This window comes from Paramormyrops kingsleyae, chromosome 10 (assembly GCF_048594095.1).
Source record: "Paramormyrops kingsleyae isolate MSU_618 chromosome 10, PKINGS_0.4, whole genome shotgun sequence".
Lineage (NCBI taxonomy): Eukaryota > Metazoa > Chordata > Actinopteri > Osteoglossiformes > Mormyridae > Paramormyrops > Paramormyrops kingsleyae.
In genome coordinates, this window is record NC_132806.1 from 14449079 (window position 1) to 14470666 (window position 21588).

Below are 21588 nucleotides of genomic sequence, written 5' to 3' on the forward strand. Positions count from 1 at the left end.
AAGATGAGGGTGAGATCATTCAGTACCCACAACACCAGAAACGTACAGAAGGAGCACTGGAGCAAGATGCCATTTGTTGAAACTTTATTTCATCTTATATGTAGCATGTTTTAATTAATAATCCTGGTTTCACTAGAGATAACACATTATTCACAGAAACATTACTAAACACCAACAGACATATTTCAGAGCCAAACCCTTTCAGACACCGTGAAGCTGAATGTTCGGTCTGTGCCGGGTTTACAGAAGTGTCGCTTTACACAGAGGAGTTAGCATCTCCAGCAGGCTTGTTTCTATCTTCACGCAATCGATCAGCACCTCTGCTGAAACGCATGCATATGATGGCAAAGGACAAACAGGCCAAAGAATCTCATCGCCATGGTGACAGGACCTCAACACACGGGGACCTTATTTAGCATTTTTGTAGTGTGAGTTGGGAGGATTTGGTATACACAGACCATAATAGCAATAGGTTCACTACTGGGACTCATTCCCAGATTATTCATGAAATTTAAACACAGCTTTAGCTGTAATAGTCTGGAAAATCAGGTATTCGCATAGAGAAGTTTGCGTAGCTTGCAGTCAGGCTGGCAGGACTGCACTGTTTAAAATGGTTCAGACTGGAGGGCCCCAGGCAAGAGCAGCGGTCTTGGTAATTTAATCAGGCGTACAGAGCCTGGCAAACCGTCACAGCTGCGAATAAAGGAAACACTCCTTTATAATCCGTAATAAAATGAACCACTAAAAAGCAAGAAACGATTCAACCCTGAATATAGTGTATCACATTACTCACTAAAAGACATCTCAGGTTAGAAGCGTGCCTTAGATAAAGTATTAGGGCACTGGGACATACGGTGAGGCTGGGCCCTAGCGATGCGTTTCTGATTTCCCCACATTATGTGAGACAGTGGCAAATCTGCAGACAAAAGCAGACAGGGAAATGGTTCAGTAAGAGCAGCTGCGAGACCCAATAAAGGCCATGAAACTCTCACCATATCTTGTGGAGTCTCTTCTCTCTCTCTCTCTTTTTTAACATCACCATAACCTTTTTGCATTTAAAATGTTTAATAGTAATTGCACACACAATTGCTCCAAAAATCACTGACTCAACAGGAAACAGTTGGCTTCAAATTGGCCCCGGCCAATGGAGCTTTGTCATCCACTGAGAGACAAGCTCCTGGGGAGGGGAGGGAGGAAGGTGATTGGGTAGGAGGTGTGGTGGGCATTAGCATGAACAACTGCCCTCTGTGATTGGCTGCTCAGGGGTCTTCTCCAGTTTGATATCAATCACTGTAGGTGGGACATTAAGGAGAAATACCTACACAACACAGTAGCTTCATTAGTCAGTATTTCGCTTCATTATTATTCAACATTACCCAGCGCCATTTTTAATACAATATACCTTTTCACGTGTCTATGTTGGCGTGGTGCTCAGTGGTTAGCACAGTCGATGGGGTTTTATTCTCTGCTCCATCCCCACATGTGCAGAGTTTGCAAGTTCTCCCCATGTTCTCATGGAGTTTCTGCCCCACAGTCCAAAGCCATGCTAAGGGGAGTTGGAGTTGCCTAGGTATGAATGTGTGCATGCCCTGCGATTGGCGCCTCCTTCCCTGCCTTGCTTCGGGGATACGCCCCAGATCCCTGTGACCCTGAGCAGGACAAGGGGGAATAGAAAATGGATGGATGAAAATGTCCATGGACTCCATCCATCCATCCATCCATCTTTTAATCACTTAACCTGGTCAGGGATGCAGGAAGCCTAGAGTTGATGCCAGGGGTACACACAGGATTGGTGCACACATGCACGCATGCACGCACGCACGGACGCACACACACACACACCAATCAGCATAAATGCATAGCTTTGCATTGTGGGTGGAAAACAGAGAACCTGTAGATAACCCCTATAATACAGGAAGAACACGCAAGCGACATGCAAACAAAGGGGATGCGGGATTTGAACCCCCAACCCTGGAGCTGTGAAATGAGCCACCACAGCTCACTGAGCCACCATGCTGCCCATTCTATACTCATTTCGATATATTTAGATTAGCAGAATGGCGCCAGGGTACAAAGGAAGCCCGGTCCCTTCCGGCACGTTCCATAAGAAGGATACTGTCGTCTTTGCTCTTCTCAGGGGTGCTGTCCATCCCAGGCAGGGCTGCAGCCACACGGCGGAAGAGCTGCAGGAGACAGATACAGGACAGAGATGGGGCCGTGTATGTGGCACGAGGAGGGGACAGGGTACAGGGTACAGTACGGTGGCACGAGGAGGGGACAGGGTACAGTACGGTGGCACAGGGGGACACACTGGCCCCTGATGAGGGGAGTCCTGTCACTTTCCCCGTATTTCGCCATATTTCTACGAATCTACGTACTAAGATAATAACGCAAAAGAATAGAGTTTCTGACTGCATTCATAATGGTTCTGCTATGGCTCTGGTTACAGTGATGGAGGAGCAGAATGGCAACTCTGCTCATGCTTGCTTCACACCCCTTACAAACAAAGAGAGCAAGAAACTGGTTTGCGGTGGACAAAGGAGAGAGAGTGAGGTGAGGAGAGGAGGCTTAGAAAAGGGACTGGGGGAGGTTGGGGGGGTGCGGGGGGGGGCACGCCCATCTCAGCCTCTACCTGCTTGACATTGTAGCCAGTCTTTGCGCTGGTTTCAATGAACATGACGTTTAGCTCCTTAGCTCTCTGTTCACCCTCTTCTGTGGTGATCTGCCTGCTCCGGGGGGTGGGGGGGCAAGACAGAAAGAAAGGAAAGGTCACTTAGGAGGGGCTCAAATCCTAGGAGACACGCAAGGAATACTGGTTCAGCTGCCTGCTGGGTGCAGATGTGATTCCTGGCCCCCGTGTGTGTCCACAGGAAGGGTGGGCTCTCATCAGGATGAGACACGCCCCCCCCCCCCCCTGTACAGGTTTCTGATTGGTGGACACCCACATGCTTGACGTCACATCCTACCTTGGCAATGGCCTCTAAGTACATCACAGTGAGTTCCTGGGATTTTCCCTCTGCAGCCGCTACAGACACCCATCTGCCATGGTCCGCAGGGGCGGGGGGAGGGTGTGGGGGGGTGGTGGTGGTGGCATGGATGGTATTTTAAAAAAGCGGAAGAGAGAAGATGTGGAAAAAATCAAAACTTTCAAACAATATGACTAAATGCAGAAAGGTCTACAAAGTAAAAAATGAAAATAAAGCTGAATGATTGTGAGTGACTAATGTACTGGAAAGGATGTCTAAATGGAGTGGTGGTGTGTGAAGCAGGACGGGGGGGGGGGGGGGGCACCAGGACAAGGGGAAGGACCAGCAGTGGGGACTGAACTTCCCTGTAGACACTCTCACAGAATGCAGAAGCAGACCCCCCCACCTCTTGTCTGCCAGGTCGGTCTTATTCCCAACAAGCATGATGATGACGTCACTGCCCCTCTCCGTTCTGACGTCATCAATCCACTTGGAGGTCTGCTGGAAGGAATTGAGGTCTGGAGGAAAGAAATGGTCCGATTCAAGGTTCCAGCCAAGCAAACTCGTCTCTCCACAGGACGGGTGTTATGACCTTTGGTCAGAAGCGGAGAGACACCCCCTCATGTTCCTTAATGAAATACAGTTAGGCAGGTGTGCCGGGGGGGGGCACTGAAGCACAAACTAATAGGGGTGAGTCTGGGTGGACAAGCGTGGAGGGTGACCCAGCAGCGACAGCAACTGGAACACCGCCAGGCACGCCCAGGGTGACCCCGTGACCTTGTGACCTCAGCCCCAACTCACTGGTGATGTCATAGACCACCACGGCGATGGTAGAGTCGCGGATGTAGCTGGGGATGAGGCTGCGGAACCGCTCCTGGCCGGCCGTGTCCCACAGCTGGAGCCGCACCTGAAAGGCATGGATGTACAGTAAGAGGCTGGGGTTATGGCGGCAGGGGAGAAGCTAAAGAGTGGCAACAGGAAATCGACCTGTGGGGATCTCCGTGAAGGCTGGCACTCTATCAGCCTCAGCCTCTCTAAACAGGTCCTCAGGACACGACTTACACAATCCAGGATGTGTCTCGTACAGACATACGGTTCGCCTTGCTCACGCTTACAGCGGACACTGTGCCTTACATAAATTGTGGAAATGAAAACACTCCTGTCCCTCCTGACACAAACACCACAAAGGGCAACTAGCTACAGACTCAGAACTCCGAAACTACATCTATTTATTTATTGCACATTCTGCTTCCATGGCAAACTTCCAAGCCAAATTAGCATCTTTCCGGACCTATTAGGTGGTAAACTGTATTTCTTTTGTCCATGTCTTAAAATGTCATGTTTATATTATGTATATATGTCTGAATATTTATACTCTATCACTTTCTCATTTCCACTATGACCAACTAAAACAATATTTCGGTTCAGTGTTTGACTCCATGCATCATATACCTGAAGTTGAGAACAAAAGATACTTTGACTCGTCTTTGACTTTTGGCACGACTCTTTGGGGACAGCTAAGGGGCACCAAGGGATGGGAACCCCGGTGTCAACACAAGGGGGTCTCATTGCCTACTTGCTGACCAGCAATTCATGGACTGTACCATGTGGGGCAGATGGGGGACATGAGGGACAGGGACAAACTTAAAATGGGGAATAAGAAAGGGACATGACAACTGGGAAACAACAAAACATGGAAACAAAACAAGAGACAGCACAGCTAATGATAACGAAACACGGGGTGATTATGACTTTGAAAAAAGTGTGACCGTACAGAGCAAAAATATACAGAAAAAAGTAGCCGTACCGTACGGTCCTCCAGGTACATGGTTTTGGAGAGGAAGTCTATACCAATGGTGGCCTGCAGTGCAAGAGGAGACGGAGACCTAGGATTAGTGCAAACGTAGGCCATCTTCTGAGAGACGGCTCAACGGGGGCCCGGTCCACAAAGCGACAGAGATGACACTGGCCGTAGTTACCTGATACGTGTTGTCAAAGCTGTCGTACATAAACCTGGTGATCAGAGAGGTCTTCCCCACTGCAAGGAGACAAGAGGTGATCAGGTGAATCTGAACAGACCATTGACAAATGGCTGAGGTAACTGTCCAGTACAGGAGACATGCATCTTATTAAATATGGCAACTATGTAATTATAACAATGATCTCCCACATTCTCTGCTTCCCAGGAACATTTCATAGACATTGTCTTAAATTTGTAACCTAATTACAGAAAAATCAATTCATTAAAACAATTTAACTGACTCGAATCACTGGGCAAAGTCCACCTACTTTTTCAGACACAGGGTTCCTTAAGTTAATCCATCCACGCTTGGATCTAACTGATTGGGGTTACTATCATTGCTGACTGTCACTGTGGTTTGGCCTCGTTATCAAGCCCCTGTTTATGGTTCTGTGAGACATGAGCTTGCTGCACTCAAAACATGCTACTTTGAGGCAGGCCCTGAATTTTTAGACTTAAATCAGGCATTGTTTCTAATTCCTGGTTGACCCTACATGGACAGAGCATTTCTCATATCCAGTACATTACACGTGAGCTTCCAATGACATCGTAAACTGGCACCTTGTCCTGGGTGTTCCTGGGAAATACTATAGGTTCACCGTCGCCCTACATTGGATATGCGTTTATGCATCTATATGATATATTATTATAACTGTTTTACACGCATTCAGCACATAGGTGCTTCACTCGACCGGTGTGACCGGAATTGCTGAAAATATGTAGTGTACCGTACTGGCATCTCCGGTACAGTCACTGGACCGTTAATAACAATCAAAGCCAGTTAGTTAAGCGAGGAAGCGCCTCTCGGCTGCACCGACGCCCGCATTCAGCGCCGTGTGGGGGCGCCCTCGCAAGGCACAGCAGCGGCTTGCGGATGTTTTCCGCGGTGCTGCGGGACTTGTCGCATCCGGTCGGCATCCCCAGGCCACTTACCGCTCTGCTCGCCCAGGAAGACCAGCTTGAATTTCCGCAGGGGGCTGCCGAGCTCCCCTCCGCCAACGCCGCTGGTCATCTTTACTAGTCCGTTAGAGCTGTTTGGCAGCTAATCGGGGGTGAGAGCGGTGTGCAGAGACGGTCAGAAAGATGCCGGAGGAGCGGAGATAGGGAGCGATGGGAACCCGTAAAGCATCACGTCACCTTGAATAAGGGGTGGCACTGGAGGCGGGGCGGGGCATGGGGCGGGGTAATAAAAGGATGATGTCATAGCGTGTGACGTAACACGTAAAAGGGGCGGGTATTCCTGACTTTTTTGTTTCCGGAAGCCTTACATCATGTACCCCATTATGCACTCCCAAGTAAAGATAAAGGGGACAGAAGCCTCAGTTTGACTAATAGTCAAAGAAATCAAAAGGAACCCAGACATTGGCTCATCTGTGATCGTTATATTTCCACAACATAAAATAAATGTAGATTTTATGATAATATTATTTTGTTTTAAATCCACAACACAGTTATTTAACACACGATTCATAGATGTACAAGGCATATTTACATGGCATACCTTTTTGGTTGATATTTTTGATAAATATTTGAGTGCCTTCACCACGGTCCTTGTTTTGAATTATACAGTCAGTATGCTTTTCATGTTGAGTTTCAGTCTGCACTAGAAAATCAACACTCAGTGTCTGAACAGCTCTGGAGAAACTGGCCCTACCGGACTGCAGCTTTCCACCTGCTGTACAGGAAACAGTGTTGGCTGTTTGTATCTGTCAGGTGAGAATGAGAGTAACAGATGTGGCTTGGTTACGTTCTGCCTTGGCACGTTTACCGACTTTGGTCAGCTGGTTGGGGTGAGATTTTCAGTTCGAAACATATCTGCACACACATGCACACGCATTTACATGTATGTAACAGTTTTATTACCTTGAAAACAGTCGGCAGGGTTTGTAAATGACCCCAACACTTTTGACGTCGCTAATTTTAGGTTTGTAATTGAATGATATAGATTTGAGCATGAGAGCCAGAGAGCAGGAGTATCACGCCAGATGCGTGAGAATTGGCAGCCCTGTCGTAGGGTGTGTGGCTGCTTTCATTTCTCAGTACTGCCCGGCGTTCTGCCTGCCCCCCGCTTGGTGTCTGGCTCTTCTTTTGCTTCTGCAGTTTGATGTGCATTTCTCCATCTGTTGTCTTCAATTTTCTAAGCTCCCTGTGCCTGAAGGTTAGAGTGAAGATGGCCACACTCCAGCTCCCCCCGTGTCATGTGAGGCTCACACAGGAGGGGGCAGCTATGTCTTCTGCAGTCTCCTTGCTCTTCATAAAATACTCGTCATATTATTATGACTTAAGATGCCCAATCATGCTATGCTATACGGCTGTCAGGTGTGCTGATATCCTGATGCCTTGTGTCGTCAATGTCTTCATCGTTGGTGTGACAGCTTTGCCATATATGGAATTTTTACTTACATATCTTCATGCAGTGATCAGCAGTGAGAGAGAGAGAGCACATGGTTACCACTAGCAATAGCTGAGCAGCAGACAAAAAGCATCTGCACAATAACAAAACAGAAACACTTTTAGCCTGAATGAAAAAGAACACTCTGCACTCAGTGCTATTATGCTACACTAACACAGTATTTCTCGTTCAGTATATACTTTATTTCAAAGACATTTTGTTTATTCAGTTGAAAGCACATCCATGTTCAGGTTCCCTGATTTTCACAAGAGAGATTCTCACCTGCTGGTTTGGGGGACATCGGGACAAGGGGTAGCTCCACACTCACATCTCTGATTGGACAAGGAAGATAGAACCTGTAAGCCCAGCACCAGGTGACAGTAACACCAGTCGAGTGTAACACCAGGTGACAGTAACACCAGTCGAGTGTAACACCAGGTGAACTGAAAACCATGTGACTGTAACACTGCATGCGTGTTACAGTCCAATATACATCATATGAGCGCAACACCATATAACCATAATGTAATAGAAGTGTAACACCATGTGACCATAACATTAGATGGATGCAAAACTATGTGACTATAATGTCATGTGACATCATATTAGTGTAATACCATGTGAGCTCAACAACATACTCGTGTCCTGATTTTCACACAGCTGATTGCCCATTGTGTGCTTTGTGATGAACACTATGCTTTACCTTGCTGTGAGGTCTCCCAAGAGGCTGTGGATATAAAGATGACAGAAAAGTGTGTTTAGAGAAGGACCCCCACAGACTGTACATCACGACAAGGCCATGAGATGCAGGCTGTCAGTAAGCATTGGTTATTTCAGGTGTTTCTGAATGTGTTACTCACCCACCTCGAGACACCATGAGGATGGTCTTGATTTTGTAGGACACCAGGATTCCTAGGATCTCTTTATCCATGCCAGGCCGTTTGGCTGTGAGAGGAGCAGAGAGGCACAAAGGTGAGCATTTCATTCTCGTGTGTCACTCCCTCCAAGAGCATGCAGTGACGTTAGAACAGAACACACAATAAACAAAATCCTTTTTAACTGACATTCAGTTCAGTTCTATCTGAGGGTATGAAAGGTGAGTGTCTCACAGCGTGGTAGAGGCCAGGTCGGTGTCCTCGTCCTTCAGTTTGCCATCTAGGGCCAAGCCAAGCTTGTCTTTGTTGTTGCCCAGAAGAGGAGTTACTTGATAAACCTTCTCGAAAGTTGTGTTGCCGTGGACTTGGTCTCTGTGACAAATGGCATTTTATTTTAATTCCAGGCCCTGCTCCAGCTTTGAATTGTGTGGGGAGCGGCTTGTGGGTCAGCAGGTTGCTGGTTCAAATCTTAGAGTCTGCAGAGCAATTTCACTGTTGGGCCCTTGAGCAGGGCCCTTAACCCCCAGTCGCTCCAACAATCTTGCTAACCTTGCTTTTTAGTGTCCGCTAAGAATGAACTAATTCTAATTGAATTGGTGGGTGGCCCGCAGGATCAGCTAGGGGGCCTGGGGGGGGGGTGCTGCTGATGGATAAATCTACAGACCAGATTTTCCCTCAGACAGGGTAGGCAGGTCAAGCTTATGAAATGGTGGACTTATAATTTTGGGGCCAAATCCTCCCAGCCCCCCCTCACTGTGGAGTCAATTAAAAGACAGGAAGGCAGTCAGTTGTATGTATGTGACCTTTAATGGAATGCCTTCATACCTAGGGCGTTCCTCACCCTGTGACATGCTTTCTGACTCATATGTCTTGTGGTTTAAGGATGCCCTGTGGTTGATCGGTGTTGTTTTTGGTTTTTGATTCCCGCAGTGGAAGTCCCGCCCCCATAACGCTTTCCGGAATGATCTGGATGCCACTTACGCAAATTCCTCATACAGGATCGATGTGGTGTATTTGTCTGCGGAGTACAGCAGGACATCTGTGGTCTGATCAACTGTATTGACAGAGGATGCGGCATGTCATGCTCACAGCTGAACACACACATGCATGTACACACACATGCATGTACACACGCATGAGTAAATATATATGGTGTGCTTTTGAAGTATACAGGTTGCGCTTGACTTACGTAAAATCGTCTTATGCAAAAAAAAGTTTGAGAGTCATAGAGTTTACGCAAAAGGGCCACATATGCCTCTACGTAAATTTACATGTTATTTTTTCATTTGTATAAGATGTCCTGAATGGTATGGGGAAGTAAATCCGCCTTGAAAAAATTGACTTGTTTGTGGAACAGATTACTTACGTCAGTCAAGACCTGCCTGTAATGGTAAAAATGTAAAAATAATCATGCTCACCATGTTTCGAATTTATGAGCAATGAACGGGATTAACACACTTACAGGTCCTGCGCTAAATTAAGGCACAAAACAGATTTATTTTATTTCTGCCTCACTCAGCTTCACCTTAGGATTTAGGTTTTAGAGTTAAGGTTAGAAAATCATAAACACTACCAGTGAAAAGCTTTGCACACACTGAGATTTTCTACATGTAAATGTTACTCACCTAACATTTACTAAAGATATACTTAACATTTACTAAAAATATACTCAACTCAATTTACAGTATGTTCACCATCTGAGTATCTTTTTAGCAAGAAAATGTCATACCTTTTATTCATCAGAGTAACCATCTCTAGCAAGTAATAATGGCAGAGAAAATTTGAGGGATTCTTTCTACAAGGGACATTAAATACTTCTGTGTTTTATGGGATGAAACAATTAACTAGTGCGTTTAAAGTTAAAGGACAGTCTAGAATTTGACTATGCCATCATCACACAACCAACAGGATGTCAGACATGCAGTGTTACATTCTCTTTCCATGATATAAAGGAAACTTGTTTTATTTGATTTTCATTTATACTTGTTGATTCAACTTTTCAATGCTTAACAAGAACAAAAAATCTGCAGTTTATGAAATAAATTTAAATGTGGTAAAAATCTGTGATGTGCAAAAACCTTTGACTGGTGTTGTATTATTGAATAGATTCCCATTCATTCTGGTACATGTTGTGACAGAAACATTGATCTTTCTGCTCCTTCGCCTGGTTCTTTCACCATTTCATACTCACTGGTTATTCTGATTTTCTTCACTACCTTGCCGGTGTTGTTGTTGATTTTCACTGTGATGGAGATTGGCTCACCATGGCAGTAGACCTGGTATTGTTGGACACAGGAAACCTGCACTCAGTGCTATTATGAAGACACAGGAAGCCGGAATGATTTCTGTAAACCAGCAGTCCCATTAAGGGACTTTTTTGAATGTCTTTCAATCTCTAACACCTGAAGCAGTCTGTGTGCAGTGTGCTGTCATTGCCATCGGGGGCGCTCAATTCACTAATGAGCATTTGGGAGCCTGCTAGAGCCGAGCACTGCGTGGAAGTCAGAACACAAGGTCCCCTGCAGGAGCGTCTGCAGGGCCATCAGGCAGGATGACGTACCTCCTTATCCAGAGACGCTTCCAGGAACACGGCCTTGGTGCACATCAGGAACCTCTTTTTGATGCTGGCCCTGGGTCCCGCGCTGGTCCGGCTCGGGGCGTATTGGATCTTACGAATGATGAAGCTGCAGCTATCTCTGCAGCAGTGGAAAGACAGAAGGAGAGGGAGACAGAGAGGACCAAGGGAAAAAAAGGGGGGGGGGGGGGGGAGAAGAGAGGAAGAAAAGAGGGAGAGAGAGAGACAGAAGAAGTGAGAAGTAGAGAGAAAGAAGAGAAAGGGGAAGAGAGAGAAATTCAGGCAGGTTTGGAAGAAAGGAAAGAAGAGAGAGAGAGAGAGAGAGAGAGAGAGAATTTAGCTCCTGGTTCATTGTGGAGGCATGTATTATAATCAGTGATGTAGATGTAAAAGTATTTCAAGGGAGTTAGTGGGGGTCATATGTTTGGGTGGGGGTTCTCCAAAATATAAATTGCCAGCTGCAGGGGGAGGGGGTTTTCCTCATGATAAAATTTGCAATCATGTAGTTCAGACTAAATTGTGTTTTGGACCGGAACCCATATTATATGAGTGAAATTAATTAATTATATGAGTGGTCCAGTTTAGAGATGTGGTGGGGGGGGCGGTATATTTTGAAAAGGGAGGGGCATCCATTATGCACCCCATGACTTTTCTAGGCCTGGTGATAAAGAGAATCCTGATCACAGAGAATTTCTTGGGTAAACACTGGAACGCAACAACAGGCAGACGGAGAAGGGCGACGATCTCACTGCACACTGGACTGCTGGGAAAGAGAACCATGCCACTAAGTGTCCAATTAGTATGAAAACATAAAAACATGAAAACAGCCAGAACATCACCATGGTAACAGTTCATGGTCCAGCTGGAGAAAAATGAGCACAGAGCAGAACATTCCTCATATTTTCAGTCCCGAAGGGAGGCCCGGACTGCCATACACCGACCATAATAACATTGTAAAGACAAGGCCATGTCCGGGGGTGTCCCTAACGCAGACAGTGCAGCCCTAACCGTGAAAGAGAACCAGAGGGGGTGCTGTGCTGGGCTGGGCCAGTGAAACTTGGGTCTTTACAGTTGTATGTATTTTTAATCATATATTCTTGGCAATATGTTGTTACACTTCTAGGCGTAGATTTAGGATGGGACTTGTGGACACCACCCCCCCCCCCCCCTCCAAAGCTGAGATGTGGGGGTATCTCCTTCAATAACATCATATATAAAATAATGCTTGGTTTATTAAAAAAAATATACATGATAAATTTACACATAATTTAAATTATGTTATCACCTAGAGAACCCCTACCCTCCATTAAAATGGTTTAGTCTAAATTTCTGCTCCAGGGTGTGTTTCCAAAGCCAGACCTGCAAGCAAAGAGACTGTCACGCATCTGGCATGACACCTTTCAGACTCTCATACTCACACAAGAAATCTTACAGCAAATCTGTATTATTTCATTATAAACCTAAAATTAGCTATGACAGATGCTTTGGGGTAGTTTGCAAACCTTTCAGACTATTTACAAGGTCATGAAACTGTGGCCCACAAGTACAAGCGTGTGCATGTGTGTGCATACTTCTCTTGAATTGAAAATTTCACTCCAACCAGCTGACCAAATTTGGCCCCTGGAGACATTAGACGTAGAGAGTGGTGGGCGGAAAAGCACAGTGCAGCTTTATAAACTTAACTCATAACCAACAGTTAATCAATAAAAGATTATGTGAAATGGTGGAATTTAATCGTCTAGTGTCGAACAATTTTTATAAAGATTGTCTTATTTGATTGTGCTGGAACTAACTTGGTTAGTTAATAGCATAGATGTCAGGATCGGTCCGTGCTGCCTCTTTGTTATGTATGTTCCCTGTTTAGCCAGCAGGTGTCGCTGGCCGTCCCAGATCCTTCACTCCTAGTGTTTCCCTGTTTCCCTGGCCGCCCCATGGCTTAACAGGCTAAGCGGTTAGCTGTTGTCCAGATTCCCCTTTCATTGTGAGCAACTAGCTGTTATTTCACTTTTTTTGTGTGTGTTTTCTTGGTTTATTATGTGTTCCCGTATTTCAGTTACAGTCCTTTGTTTTTGCTCTCCGTTCCCTGTTTGTAGTATGTTTAGTTTTCCTTGTTTTAATTTTCCTTGGTATTTGGACCTCTGAGGGGGTGGCACGGTGGTGCAGTGCACTGTTGCCTTGCACCCCTAGGACCAGGGTTCGCGTCTCCGTCTACATTACATGTGTGTGGAGTTTGCATGTTCTCCCCATGTCGTTGTGGGGTTTCCTCCGGGTACTCCGGTTTCCCCCCACAGTCCAAAGACATGCTGAGGCCAATTGAAGTTACTAAATTAGGTGTGCATGTGTGAGTGTGCCCTGCGATGGGGTGACCCCCCCCGTCCTGGGTTGTTTCCTGCCTTGTGCCCATAGCTTCTGGAATAGGCTCTGGACCCCCTGCAACCCAGAAGGATAAGCAGTTTGGAAAATGAATGAATGAATTTGGACCTCTGATTGTAAACGTACCCCAGCTGTTCCTTGTCACCCTGAGTCCTTAGTGATTGGTTAATTGGTTATGGTTCTCATCTGTCCCTCATTATCAGTTTATTCAAGTACTTGCCTTTGTTCTGTTTCTTGGTTGCTCATTGCACGTTAGTTTCTGTCTTTTTAGTGTTCTGCTCTTTGCTTGGTCCCCACATGTCTTATTGCTGTGTCATCTTAGTTGTATCTTTTAGTGTTAGTTTACAATCGGTTTGTTATAGTTTAGTTCTTGCTCCTGCCTACTCGTTTTGACCCCTTGTGGTTTCTTTGTTTCCTGCTTCTCCCTTTGTGTTCCATATGGGTTAATAAAACCCTGTTTGAAAGCTGCTATGTAGATTCTCCCTCTGTTGTCATGCCCCGCTGTAACAATAGCACAAATAGCATAATATCGCAGTGATAAATAGCCTTTGTGTCAGTCACAATTCTCATCCCACTGTGTTTGCTGTCAGGGCATAAGAATGAATAAGATGTCTATTAAAAAACAGGGCCAGACCTGGCATGTACATGGAAAACGCCATAAAGTTACTCAGTTACTAGAAACTCAGAATCATTCCGTTCATAAACAGTGCTGGCAGAAAGTCCCATTTATCACTAAGAAGAGATCCAGTAAATCCCCTATATTTATATTTATGGGTCTCTAAGAGAAGATCTCCTACTTGCTATTTTATGTGTGTTGTTTGTGGAAAGTCAGGACTGGTTTGTAAGAGAAGACAGGGTGCAGGAGAGTGACAGGGGCATTATAGTGGAGCCAGAAGTGAGGTCGTTTTTCCACAGCGCATTGCCTGACAGTCGTGGAGAAGTCTCGTGATTTGTGCATAATTTTAATAATTCATGCAAATATATAATGTGGAAAATTACCACACTTAATCTGTCATTTTAGTGAATATCAGTGAAAATGGAAAGATTTTCACTTAACATATAATTGTAACAGTAATAGTTCACAAATATGGATTGTATTTAGCTTAACTACAGAATCGCCCTATAATGCGATGTGATGTCACACCCCTGAACCCCCAGTGTTAATATGAAGCATACACCCTTGGTTATGCTGCTTTTATGTCATTCGCACCTTGTCTTTCTCCCTTACTTGTGGTCACTGTTCTCCACACTTTGTGGACCTTTGAAATGGACTGACTGGTTGTTTTTAATATGGTCCCATTAAGTTTGTTAGGTCTAAGTAAAGTCCAAGTCTTGTCGAAGAACACTTAGACGTGTCCTTGCCTTTAGAAGCTAATCTTATCTTTGTGGAGAGCCCCAAATGAGTTCAGGCACTAAGACAAACCTAGATTCTTTTCCCAGATCCAAGACTGCTGATCTCACCGTTTTGTGCTCACAGAATATTTTGGGACACTTGCTTAATTCAGTAAAAATATTGGCGATTTATAACAAAAATAAATTACTTATACAAAAAATATGTCACATTAGAAACAACCAGTAGTTTTAAGTAAAGCATTAATTCCATGTAGTAATAAATTGAAATCCAAATTATAGTTCTAAAATAGCTGCTCTGAGTTAAAAAGTTCATTGACGAGCATCATTGGGTGATTTTTAATGAGTAACACCTTTGCAATAACATAAAACTCCAAACACTGGCGTTTAGTACCCCTTCACTACCCCTTCATGACCACACAGTACTACCCAGCCTCCTGCCCATCACAGTGTAGATCCAGAGTTTGATCAAAAATCCTGCAGACAGAGACGTGTTGATGCCAAATGAAGTGAAAAAATCTGTGGAACTTGAACTTGAGAACCCGAGAAGGTGAGGGAGGGAGAATGAAAGGGCATAATGGCCAAATGAAGCTTCATGAACCATTTTCTGCTGGTTGTCCATGCAGGCTCTACAACCCTCTACCAAGGCTACGGCTTGTCTTAGGTTTACCTACATGTTGTCCTCTTTCTCTTTCAGGCCATCCTGCTCATTTCCAATGTACGCCTTGACCTCAAAGTCCACGCCACAAGGCTGGAGCAATAGGAATAAAGGCTGTCAGTTTTCATCTTGTGGAAATCACTTGGTCAGGGCCCATGTCAGTCAGTGAGCAAGACAGCACCCAGAGCGTTGGGGGTGCTTACCTTCCCAGCATGCCGTGCTGCAGGCTGAATAGAAACAGAGCAGGGCAGATCTTTTGGAAGCTGAAAAACAGAGAAACAACAGTTTGTGTTATTTGTCTTCTGATAAAAAAACTGTGTTATGGGTCATTAGTGTCTAGCAGTTGACCCATGTTGTTTGGCTATTTGTCAAGCAGTGGGCTGATTAGAGAATTGTGTCTTGGCAGGAGAAACTGTTTTCTTGGACTTGGCTTCATGTATGGATTTCAGTTAAAGAACCAAAAATTAACAGTGACTGATAAACAGCGAAGAATGACTATAAGATAAGAAGGAGGAAAGAAGAGGTACTGTGAAGGTGAAGGGGTGTCCCTGGTCCCCAGCCTTCTTCACCAGGATCTCCTGAGTAGGTGTGGTAGCCAGATCAGCCTCACCCGTCGCAGGGTAGACCTGAATCGTTTGGCTCCAAATGTGTCTCTTGAAGGAGAGGTCGATCACATCCAGGTCATCTCGGCCATAGCGGAAAGCACAAGCCAGCTGTACCAATACTAGAAGGAGCCAGGGGTCATATAGCTGTACCCACACTAGAGGGAGCCAGAGGTCACATAGCTATACCCACACTAGAGGGAATCAGAGGTCATACAGCAGTACCCACACTAGAGGGAGCCAGAGGTCATATAGCAGTACCCACACTAGAGGGAGCCAGAGGTCATACAGCAGTACCCACACTAGAGGGAGCCAGAGGTCATACAGCTGTGCTGAGACTACAGAGGGAGCCAGAGGTCACATAGCTGCACCCACACTAGAGGGAATCAGAGGTCATACAGCAGTACCCACACTAGAGGGAGCCAGAGGTCATACAGCAGTACCCACACTAGAGGGAATCAGAGGTCATACAGCAGTACCCACACTAGAAGGAGCCAGGGGTCATACTGCTGTGCTGAGACTACAGAGGGAGCCAGAGGTCAAACAGCTATACCCACACTAGAGGGAGCCAGAGGTCATATGGCTGTTCTCAGTCTACAGAGGGAACCAGAGGTTATACAGCTGTATCCACACTAGGGGGAACCAGAGGTCATACAGCTGTACCTTGGGCTTTCTGGTGGGAGTAAAGCATCAGGCTAGAGTGGGGTAAAGCAGTTAAACAGCTGAGCCTGCAGTTTCACTATGCATAATTACATTTAAATGTAATGTAACAGACGTTTTCATTAAAAGCAACAGACAATTGAGAAAGCAGGGTCGGTCAGTCAGTCTGTGAAGTATTTGCGGTTAAGGGCCTTGCTCAAGGGCTCAGTAGTGATTTCACTCTGCCAACCACAGGACTTGAACTCTGGTCCTTCAGTGCAACAGCAGTGATCACTGACCAAGTGAGCTCTGAATGTCATTAGCTGTCACTGTGCCAGCTGGCAAACGAGCTGCTTTGCAGGAGCACATATTTAACTATACATCATGCAACCCGGGTCTCCTCCGGGTTTCTTCCTCACTGCCTGTCATACCTTTTCTCCCTTTCAGCTCTGCTGGGTCCACCTTTACCACCCCATCTGTCAGAGGGGGGAGAGAAGCCAGAGTCAGACACCATCCTCAACAGAAAGAGGATGCAAGCAGAAGGCAATCTTATCCAGTACCACGTCCGAGTCACTGGTGCAGTACTCTGCCATCCTTGCTTACTACAGCACGGGGAGTTATGGGAAAGTACAAAGGACTGGCTTCGGGTGGTCACATGATTAGATGTAGATAAAGAAACTGACCAAATGGACTAATCAAATAGCAGTGGATTTGAATTCAGTCTGTCTTGACTCTGGGATCCAAGCGGAGGTTAAGCTATTAAAGGTCATCAGATTCTACAGATGCATATGGTGGAAACAACATTTTTATGCAGATGAAATAAAAATGACTTTGTCTGTCTTACACATGGCAGTGCTAAGATTTGTTAATAAAAAAAAGAACAGACTGTGATGCAATAACAAGTACAGTACCAGTCTAAAGTTTGGACACACCAACACACAGAAAAGTTTATTTTTACTATACTTTGCATCTTAGAATAATTATATAGACATCAAAACTATATGTAAAAAACATACAGCTGTGGAAAAAAAATGACGAGACCACTCCATATTTTTTAAAAATCTGCAGTTTTGAATCCTGGTGTAATCCTGCTTCTGCTGGCAGAAGGACACACTGAGCAGCAGGTTTCTTCCAGACTGAAAGACAGCAGCACACAAGAACAAGGTACAACAGCAGACACTGGGAACGACCAGAGACCAGCCAGGCAGAAGGCAGAAGCGACTTTCTAATGCCAGAGATGATCGTTAACTTACCTGACAGTGCCTCATAAATCAGATGATCACATCAAGTGCCCTTCAAAAGGAATGGAGAAGATTAAGTGCAGATGGAAAATGCACTGCTAGGACAATTCATAACTGGGTCCTAGAAGCAGGACTGAAGCCCCATAAAGCAAGGAAGAAGCCCCTCATTCATGAGAAACAGAGAAGAACCAGGCCGTAGTTTGCAAAAAAAATATGTATATTTTACACAGGCATGTACCCTTCATTTTTTCCAGAGCTGTATATGGAATTATGCACTGATCAAAAAAGTAATAATCAAAGAAAGATTTGACTTGTTGGGGGGCAGCTCTGTGGGTTGGGACTCAGAAGATTGGTCATTCAAATCAATGGTCAGCAGAGTGATGCCATCATTGGGCCCTTCAGCCAGGACCTTAACTCCAATTGCTCCAGGGATTGGCTGACCCTACTTTCCCCTCTACGCCAGTTTCATGAGGTGGCCTCCTGGGATGCTTTTCCAGCTGCTCTGAAGGAGTTCCCACATATGCTGAACACTTATTGGCCGCTTTCCCTTCACTCTCTGTTCAAACTCCTCCAATACTATTTCTACAGTGTTTAGGTCAGGTGGCCAGGTTATGTGATGCAACAGTCTGTCACACTCCTTTGTAGGCGATTTGGCATGTCTACACTTTTGACTGGTACTGTAACATTTATAGAACTAGAAGAAAAGCCAGTGAGGACTCACCCACAGTGTCCACTGTGTCTATACGGTCCACAAAGTCCCTCCTGCCCAGGTAGAGGGAGATCTGGGAGAAGAAGGAGAAAGGAGTAGTAGTTATGACCTGGTTCAGAGTGAATCAGCTCAGCGGACTGTAGCTGTGTGTGTGTTTTATTGGGCTGGGAAACAACAGCCTCTTACACTTTCTGCATCTGTTTTGCAGGCAGGCTGGTAAGCAATTGGACTTTGATCAGAAGTTTTCAGGTTTTACTATCCAGAGAGGAAATTACTGTAGACCTTACTTATATCAGTAAATGCTGAGGTGTACAGATGGGACAATTTGAAGATATTAAGTTAAAATTACGTGCATGCCAAACAAGACACTAATATGGCTAGATGGTTATTCATAAGGCTGAAGATGTGTAGTACAGTAAGCATTCATGATATGACTAGAATTTCCATACCGACCCGTTGACACTCCTTTTCCTGAAGACCCTACAGAGACGGCAAAAAGGAGACTGTTAGGTGGGTGGATGTTGGGATCTCTTTTGTTAGTCACTCAATCACATATCACCATTGATTCAGAAAAAGATACTGAAGGCTGGAGAGTTTGGTGACCATGGAGATATGATGAAGGGTGATGATGGAGGTTGGGTTGGTGACTATGGAGAGATGATGAAGGGTGATGATGGAGGTTGGTGACCATGGAGAGATTATGTAGGCTGGAGGCTGTGGTTGCTGATCATGGCAGGATGGTTGATAACCATGCTTTCTGGAGGCAACACGCTGGGATATATCTGCGTGTAATTTTGTTCATGAGCTCTTTTTCTTAATGAAAGCACTGCCTGTTGCAGAAAGCCGTGCTACACCAATGGGTGGCCAGATACACAAAAGCAGGGCATGCTTCTCTGTGTCACTGTGCTTTCACTTCAGTGGATGATGGCTGAGTACACCCTTCTCATCATAGCAGACTAATTGATTGTTAACTTTCTGGGGCGTATTCTTAAAGAGGTCTCACTTTTGCAGCTTCTGATACACATATTAGAGTTACAGAGTACCGACTCAATGAAAGGCAACCAGTAAAATTGATGGTGGGCTCCCCCTGCTGGTTATTCTTGAGAAGGAAAAGACGGGACAGAATGCTGATATTCAATGCTGAAGATTCCAGAGGAACCACGTCAATTACTATGATCTTAATGATTTCAGGCCACTAAGTAAAATCATTCATGAAATGATGTTGTTTCTGGATTATTTGGATTATTTAACGCACTTATTAAATTTGGTTTATTTATTATTTTGCGTAGCTGTGACAGTAATGGTTCTTCAGTTTGTTGTGTGTATTTCCTCGTTGGGTTTATAATCAATGTATTTGACCTGTGAGGAATTAAATTTGTTGTGTGTTTTGGTAAATAGGCAGGTTAAGGATTTTTTGTTGTCTTCTGAATCACATTAAATAAGACCTAATCCAGCCTACCCAGAAAAACATGTTAATATACTATGCTCAGGTCAAACTGAAGAGTTCTGTTCCCATTCTTAAGAAATAAGACCAAGGCTTGGACTTACTTAGCCATTGCTGTGTTTCATGGGCTGGAGATTCCTGTAAAAAACCCAGCAAGAGTGAGCACCAGATGGCAGAAGATGGCAGAAGATGGCACCAGATGGCAGAAGATGGCAGAAGACCGAAACGCACCCCAAACTAGGAAGGAACCTTCCATTAATTTTGAGTCATGGGGGCCAGAGAAGGTAAAATGATACCTATAAACAAACTACCTGTAAGTCTGTTCTGATCTTAATAGTGATGGAAAACTCCAGAATGTTTCTGAATTTTATACACCTGGAAGGATAATGTGGCCGGTGAAGCTGCGGCTGTATGGAGTAGGAGATTAAACCATGATGGGTAAGAGATGCACCTGTAAATATGAGAGGAATCTGACTGGAACTTCAGATGGAGTTGTAGAGGATAACATGGATGTGGTTGTAGTGTGGCATGCAGCTGTGTGTATAAGATGGATGTTAAAATCCCTCCACAATTGTGTAATGACACAATGGGTTTTTTGTGTGATATAACTATTTGCATGTGCGCATGTTAGTAGGGCGTGTTTATTTGTCTGCTGGGGAGAGCTAGTACTGCTGTCATGCTATACCCATACCAATGTTTCATTATCATTCTGCCATTAGCAAATAGGCATTAGCACTCTGCCATTAGCATGCAGCCTTTACCATGCTGGCATTACCACGCAGCCTTTATCACTCAGCTATTGACACATTACATTAGCACCCTGCCTTTAGCACATAGCCATTATCACATAGCCTTTAGCACCCTGCCTTTAGCATGCATCCATTAGCACACAGCCTTTAGCACCTGCCTTTAGCATGCAGCCATTAGTACACAGCCTTTAGCACCCTGCCATTAGCATTCTTTCATTAGCATGTAGGCGTTAGCTCTTTTTCATTAACTCTGTCTTTAGCACACCGACATTAGCACTCTGCCATTAGCACACAGGCTTTAGCACCCTGCTATTGACATACAGCCTTTATCACTCTGCCATCAGCATCCCACCTTTAGCACATAGCCATTTAGCACTCTTTCATTAGCACCCACCCTTTACCACCCTGCCATTAGCACGCAGCCAGACGCCTCACCTACTCCCACCAAGGCCCCTCATTTCACACCACTTTGAGAATCTCACACCTACCTCTGCCCCGACGTGCTGTCACTCCAGTAGTATGACAGATCCACACGCAGCGAGCAAGTTCTTTGTGACCAGGGGGTGTGCTCCCCAGAACAGGCCTCCACTCTGCCTTTATAGCCTTCCTATCCCTCCCCCTGCCCCCCTGCTGTTCTTTGCCCACCGTCCTATCAGCCCACAAGTGAGTTTAAAAATAAGATCAATAGGGGGCACAGGAGGATTAGGGTTACGGAAATAGAAACGTATGCATGTGTGTGTGTGTGTGTGTCAGAAGGCAGAGACTGAGGGCCTTAGCCAAAGCTGTGTTTATTGGAATGGGCTGTATCCCTTGCGGTGACACCAGTGTGGCAGCCTCCAGCATGGCTGGGATGCCAGCGCCTCCCCAGGCCGCATCACGCCGGCCTCAGAGCCTCGATCTGGATGGGCTGGGATGCCGGCGCCTCCCCAGGCCGCGTCACGCCGGCCTCAGAGCCTCGATCTCTTAAGCTGCACCTCAGCACTCTTTGTGATTCT

General features: G+C 45.4%; 2 protein-coding genes across 8 annotated transcripts; both read right to left on the reverse strand.

Annotated features, from left to right (window-relative positions):
- Positions 1-67: 67 nt before the first annotated feature.
- Positions 68-6133, reverse strand: rab41 (RAB41, member RAS oncogene family). The gene is made up of 8 exons (XM_023795023.2): positions 5920-6133; positions 4946-5004; positions 4774-4827; positions 3768-3873; positions 3373-3484; positions 2633-2726; positions 2117-2183; positions 68-1290 (listed from the first exon to the last, which is right to left on the reverse strand). The coding sequence occupies exons 1-8, from the start codon at positions 5996-5998 to the stop codon at positions 1226-1228; spliced, it is 636 nt and encodes a 211-aa protein (XP_023650791.1). The 5' UTR covers positions 5999-6133; the 3' UTR covers positions 68-1225.
- Positions 6134-6589: 456 nt separating this feature from the next.
- Positions 6590-21212, reverse strand: arr3b (arrestin 3b, retinal (X-arrestin)). 7 transcript variants are annotated; one of them, XR_002836150.1, is made up of 16 exons: positions 21082-21212; positions 19949-19982; positions 18850-18880; positions 18413-18473; positions 16882-16926; positions 15737-15933; positions 15413-15472; positions 15226-15302; positions 10814-10949; positions 10445-10529; positions 9235-9307; positions 8488-8625; positions 8243-8323; positions 8082-8105; positions 7661-7710; positions 6823-7393 (listed from the first exon to the last, which is right to left on the reverse strand). XR_002836150.1 is itself a non-coding variant. In XM_023795021.1 (15 exons), the coding sequence occupies exons 2-15, from the start codon at positions 19954-19956 to the stop codon at positions 7626-7628; spliced, it is 1104 nt and encodes a 367-aa protein (XP_023650789.1). In that variant the 5' UTR covers positions 19957-19982; positions 21082-21212; the 3' UTR covers positions 6823-7625. The 7 variants fall into 7 exon arrangements, 1 of the variants encoding a protein (XP_023650789.1); XR_011993563.1 differs by having other exon boundaries at positions 6823-7472; XR_011993561.1 differs by adding an exon at positions 6590-6692 and having other exon boundaries at positions 6850-8105.
- Between the last annotated feature and the right edge of the window lie 376 nt (positions 21213-21588).

Bases quoted from the DNA above. Each gene is read 5' to 3' on its own strand.
- rab41 (XM_023795023.2), bottom strand. From the start codon at position 5,998: ATGACCAGCGGCGTTGGCGGAGGGGAGCTCGGCAGCCCCCTGCGGAAA. The intron at 4,828-4,945 runs GTAACTACGGCC...CTTGCACTGCAG, and splicing joins GCTTTGACAACACGTATCAG to GCCACCATTGGTATAGACTT. The intron at 2,727-3,372 runs GTGGGGGGGTCT...CCCCCGGAGCAG, and splicing joins ACCGACCTGGCAGACAAGAG to GCAGATCACCACAGAAGAGG.
- arr3b (XM_023795021.1), bottom strand. The intron at 16,927-18,412 runs GTGAGTCCTCAC...CCCCTCTGACAG, and splicing joins AGACACAGTGGACACTGTGG to ATGGGGTGGTAAAGGTGGAC. The intron at 8,626-9,234 runs GTAAGTGGCATC...CATTTGTCACAG, and splicing joins ATCCTGTATGAGGAATTTGC to AGACCAAGTCCACGGCAACA.